This window comes from Metarhizium album, assembly GCF_000804445.1.
Source record: "Metarhizium album ARSEF 1941 chromosome Unknown scaffold_34, whole genome shotgun sequence".
Taxonomy (NCBI): domain Eukaryota; kingdom Fungi; phylum Ascomycota; class Sordariomycetes; order Hypocreales; family Clavicipitaceae; genus Metarhizium; species Metarhizium album.
This window is the reverse complement of record NW_024467608.1, coordinates 84,026-88,906: the sequence shown is the minus strand read 5'-3', so window position 1 is coordinate 88,906 and position 4,881 is coordinate 84,026. Positions and strand designations below refer to the sequence as shown.

Below are 4,881 nucleotides of genomic sequence, written 5' to 3'. Positions count from 1 at the left end.
CCTTTGAAGCAAAGAGAGCAAATACGACCAAGACAAAGAAACAAAAGCATCATCTATCATAGCCTTGGAGCGAGTCGTTTGTGGTTTTCGTGTGAAAGATCCATTGTGGTGTTGGCATCGTTGGGGCGTACGGAAATCTAACGGCACCAACCGTCGCGGAGCCTTTGCTTGCGTTTCCGCCTCCCCCAGTGCAGTTCGCTTGTGATGCTTCAACTTCAACACCCTCCGCCAGCTCATCCACGCCCCTGTCTTGGAACCACCCCAGTCCACGCCCTCCTCCACCCACCCTGAGGAGCATCCTGGTTCCCGTCCGTCGCCCACACGGACATCTACTGCCAGTAGTAGCACTACCAGTCTACCACGAGCGTGCGGCGGTGGTGCAACTGGTTCGGGGCACCATATATAGTATCTCGATCTCGCCCTCTTGCTCTTCCGAACTGCCATACTAACCTGCTGTTGCAGGGCATCTTTGCCTGGTCACATTACTCAATACTTTCTCATTAGTTCATCTGTCAGACTCCTTTTGGTGAGGAGCAGCCTATCAAGCTACATTTTCATCGAGCACATGTTGTAAGTCTTTTCTCTGCGGCTGGGCCGTGACAATGAAGAGTCTTGGTTATGTAGATTCTTTCGTTATATTTGAGCACTTTCTTCGTGTTGATTATGTCTTTCTGACCACTCCATCGCCAGGTCTCGATACCTCCTCCATATTGTGATTTATATACAAAGCTACCACGAGCTGTCTCATCTTACCGCCTCTGTGGCTGATAGCAGATTACATGTATATCTACATAAGCTTCTTGTCCAACACATAACATTGTCAGCCGTTTACTTTCAAACGAGGGCCTCGGGTTATCAGAACCCTACCTTCTTCCCTGCTTCCCTTTTCTTGTCACCACAGAAAAGGGCAGGGCGCATTCCATCCATGGCCACGTTGTCGCAGTGGGTTGGGTTGGGCCTACATTGTTGCAAAATAGCTTTTCGCTACGGATAGGAGCTTGTTTCCAATAACCGACTTACCACTACAGCCGTACGTCACGAGGCAAAATGGGGGACAAACTTTCAACTGAGAGCCTCATCATTATTCTGGCGACAACAATCCCCTCGGTCATTGTAGCGGCCTTTACCGCTGTTCTGTGCTACCGAGCCCGTCGACGTAGGGCTCGATTATTCAACCGAGGCATCACACCTATCGACGACGAGGAAATAGAGTCGTGGAAGATGGACAGAAAGGGGAGTGAAAAACTTAGTGTCCCAGAGCAATATCAGAAAGACCAAGCGAGTCCAAGCAGTCACCGCACCCATCGGCCACACACGTCGGTTGGATCTGTCCAAAAGACGACTAGCATGATTGTCTATAAGAGTTCGTCACAGCACTCTTCACGCATGCCGGAAGACCGGCCGATGGTGATGTCTTTGTCTGGCAAATGGAGCTTTGAGCTGCCTGAAGTCCCTGTTCTTGCCAGGGCGCCGAATTCTAGGCCTGGCCTCACCGATGACACCATTCAAGGAGAGGATGCATTTATTCCCTGCCCAAAGCGTTACCCTTCGAAAAAACTAGCCAAATCACCACCGCTTACAACTCCTCGACACGGCCGATCTAAGAGCACGCGGGCGACTGTGACACCCCGTGAGCCCTGGCACAGCCAAAGTCTAGATCACCAACGGCCACCTCGACGATCTGCCGACACATATCTCTGTACATTGCCTTCGGGTCACCGAGAGACGGATGGCGTATATTCATTCCGGGCGACTCCTCCGCAATCGCCAGTCGAGGACGATGTCTTCTTCGGGGGCCTCTCGCCTCGTCCCTTGATTCACAAGTCGGAAATTGGGCGAGCGATCGGCTGAGCGACATGCGACGTGCTGCTGCAACATTCAGAAAAAGATGGACTTTTCTTTCGTGGCTTGTCAGATAAGCGATGACAAACTGCGTGGCATGAATGCCGATCCGACTTGAAACGCGCTGTCCCGAGTTTCAACTGCCTTGCCTGTTGAATCACGAGTGTGTTGAGCTGGGTGGAGAGGCATCCATAAGTGTTGTTTCACGACGGGCAATGATGAATGACAATGAATGATACGAGCATGTCCGGCAATTTCGCGTGTCAATGTGGATGAAGTATTATTGTCGGTGGAAGCCAAGCGGCCCGTGTTTGAATCTGCCTAGGTTTTCTCGAGCCAGGCATGCGAGGATTGTCGGCAATGACATGGAAGTTTTCAAGCTTGGAGACTTGATTCTTTCGTTCAACTGACCGTCACTTGGCGCGAACTCTTGTGTGACGGCCGAGTCAATGGACTTTTTCTTCAAGCCACGTTGTACATAATGAAAGGACATGGATGGATATACCCAAAGCGAGTCCTTCACATGACGAACAGCGACCATGAGAATACGTGTGTCAGATGGAGGGATGGACGGACAGTGACTCGATGTGACCTGGAGTACGGCGCTCCGGCAGCAGATGAATGTGAAATAGATTGACGAAAATGAGTTGACATGACAGGACCATGGAACCCCCCGATGGCGGCGTGCTTTGGTGTCCAGTCTGATGCCAAGCGTGTAACAGGCCGAGAAGAAGAATAAGCGATGTCGACGCCCGACATGAAATACTGCCAAAGGCTGTGTCTGTGTCGACTCGACTCTGCCAAGTAGGAATAGAAAATAGTGGGGCACGCGTTCGAGTCGCGCGTCTCCACGACGTTCGATGTCGACCAGCCAGTCCCGCGGCGTTGGACCTGTTCATCCTTTCAGTACCCTCTGCGACGAGACGAATTGCCCGGCTTCCTCGTCACTCGTCACTCGCAGAGACGCAGACGCAGACGCAGACGTGGCCGGACGCTCCCCCGTACCGCCTAGACTGACTCAGGCTCGGTCCGACGGACGCTCTCCGTCACCGCGAATCCGCCGCCAGACACGACACCACCCTCTTCATCTTCAACTCGACCACTGCGCACCACGCACACGCACACGGCCATGCCGGCCCGAAAATCAGACCACCCTCGCAAAAGCGACGTCCCCATCCCCGACGACAGCATCCTACCCTCCGCCCCGGCAGACGAATCGCAAACATCTACGTCGGCGCCAGAAAAAACCACCAAGGACAGGGAAAGAGAGAGAGAGAGAGAGAGGGAAAGAGAAAGAGAAAAAGAAAAAGACGCCCCCTCAATCGAAGCACGTCGTCCCCTTGCACCCCCAAAGCCCATCCGGAAGTAGCAACCGCCGGCTAACCCCCCGACCAACGCAAACGCAGGACCTCACGCTCCCCCGGTCCATCATCACCCGGCTCGCAAAGGGCGTGCTCGCCCCCAACACGCAGATCCAGGCCAACGCCGTGCTGGCCATGAGCAAAAGCGCCACCATGTTCATAAACTACCTCGCCTCGCAGTACGCGGCGCCCGCACCCGCGCAGCAAAGGCCGAGAGAGCAAGCAAGCTGACGAGAACGAGCAGCGCCAACGAGAACACCGTCAACGCAAACAAGAAGACGGTCGCGCCGGCAGACGTCTTCAAGGCCCTCGACGAGATTGAGTTTTCGTTTCTCAAGGAGCCCCTCGAGGCCGAGTTCGCCAGTAGGTAACCCGCCCGCCTGCCTGCTTGCCTGCCTGCCTTCCCGCCTTGCAGGGATAGAGGAGCGGCAACGCTGACCGACGTCTTTCGCACGCCCAGAGTTCAGCCAGATGCAGACGGAGAAGCGCACGAGCTACCGCCAGAAAGCGCGCGCTAGGCACGACGACACGGAGATGGCGGGGGCGGCGGCCGGTGCGCCGCGCGCGAAGAAGCCGCGCGTCGAGCTGGGGGGGGCGGAGGCGGAGGCGGAGCGGGACGCCGGGACGGAGGAAGAGGCCGAGGTGCGCGGAGACGAGGAGGACGAGCGCCAAGATGAAGAAGAAGAAGACAACGACGACGACGACGACGACGACGACGAGGAAGAACAAGGAGAGGAAGAGGGGGAAGAGGATGAGGACGAGGGCGAGGGCGAGGACGAGGAGGGGAATCAGAGCAGCCACGACGCGCAGGACGAGTTGGAAGAGCGGACCACAAGGCCGGATGGGGACCGCGACGAGGCCTTGGACGGAGACGACAGTGACTAGGCTGAATGACGCCATATACAGACCGGAAGTGCATTTCTGGCTCGGGTTTGCAAATTCACCACGCCCGTCGAGACTCCGTCGTTGAAATCAATCACGACAAAATACTTGTGGCACCATGGTCAAGTTTTCCACAGGTGTCAAAGGACAGGCGTCAACGAGACATGACGGCCATGTTGGCAACGTATGAGCATGAAGATTTTAAAAAGCAGACTTCCCTACAATTCCATATACATAGCGAAGCAAGTACGTCAACGGAGCAGATGAAGAAACGAGAACAAAAAAAAAACAAGAATATCCATTCGCCTAACCAGGCAATTCCCACGCTCCATCTGATGCACATAAAAGTACGGACAAGACGAAGGACACAAGCCGTTGAACAGGAAAAAAAAAAAGAGACGGAGAGAATAAATAAAAACCAACACGAGGAGATAAATCCGACAGTGATCCAAAGTCCATCCATCTTGGGTATTACACCACCAGACCATAATTCCAATAACCAGCCGGCGAAAGTCCAGTAAAAACAGATGCTAAAACGAGTCAAGAGGAAAGAGAGAAGAGGGCAACGGGAAAAGGAAACCAGGGGGGGGATGGGGGTTATAAAACGAAATGTTGGCAAAATAAAATGAGGAACTTGCAACTGTGCGTGATAACATCGCTGGACCAGAAACCGTCATCCATTCATCCGTATCTGAAAGGCCATCCTGCTCAGTTTCACACGGGCATCACTCCATGATCACGAGAGTGGCATCATCGCTTGAAATCAACTCTGGCCAAGGTGGTGCAAACGAAAAAA

General features: G+C 54.0%; 2 protein-coding genes across 2 annotated transcripts; both read left to right on the top strand.

Annotated features, from left to right (window-relative positions):
- Positions 1 to 1,047: 1,047 nt before the first annotated feature.
- Positions 1,048 to 1,851, top strand: MAM_07656 (uncharacterized protein; the record flags this gene model as incomplete). The annotated part of the gene is made up of 1 exon (XM_040826454.1): positions 1,048 to 1,851. The coding sequence occupies one exon, from the start codon at positions 1,048 to 1,050 to the stop codon at positions 1,849 to 1,851; it is 804 nt and encodes a 267-aa protein (XP_040675534.1).
- An 851-nt stretch (positions 1,852 to 2,702) lies between these two features.
- On the top strand, positions 2,703 to 4,088 carry MAM_07655 (CBF/NF-Y family transcription factor; the record flags this gene model as incomplete). The annotated part of the gene is made up of 3 exons (XM_040826453.1): positions 2,703 to 3,382; positions 3,448 to 3,566; positions 3,664 to 4,088. The coding sequence occupies 3 exons, from the start codon at positions 2,703 to 2,705 to the stop codon at positions 4,086 to 4,088; spliced, it is 1,224 nt and encodes a 407-aa protein (XP_040675533.1).
- Between the last annotated feature and the right edge of the window lie 793 nt (positions 4,089 to 4,881).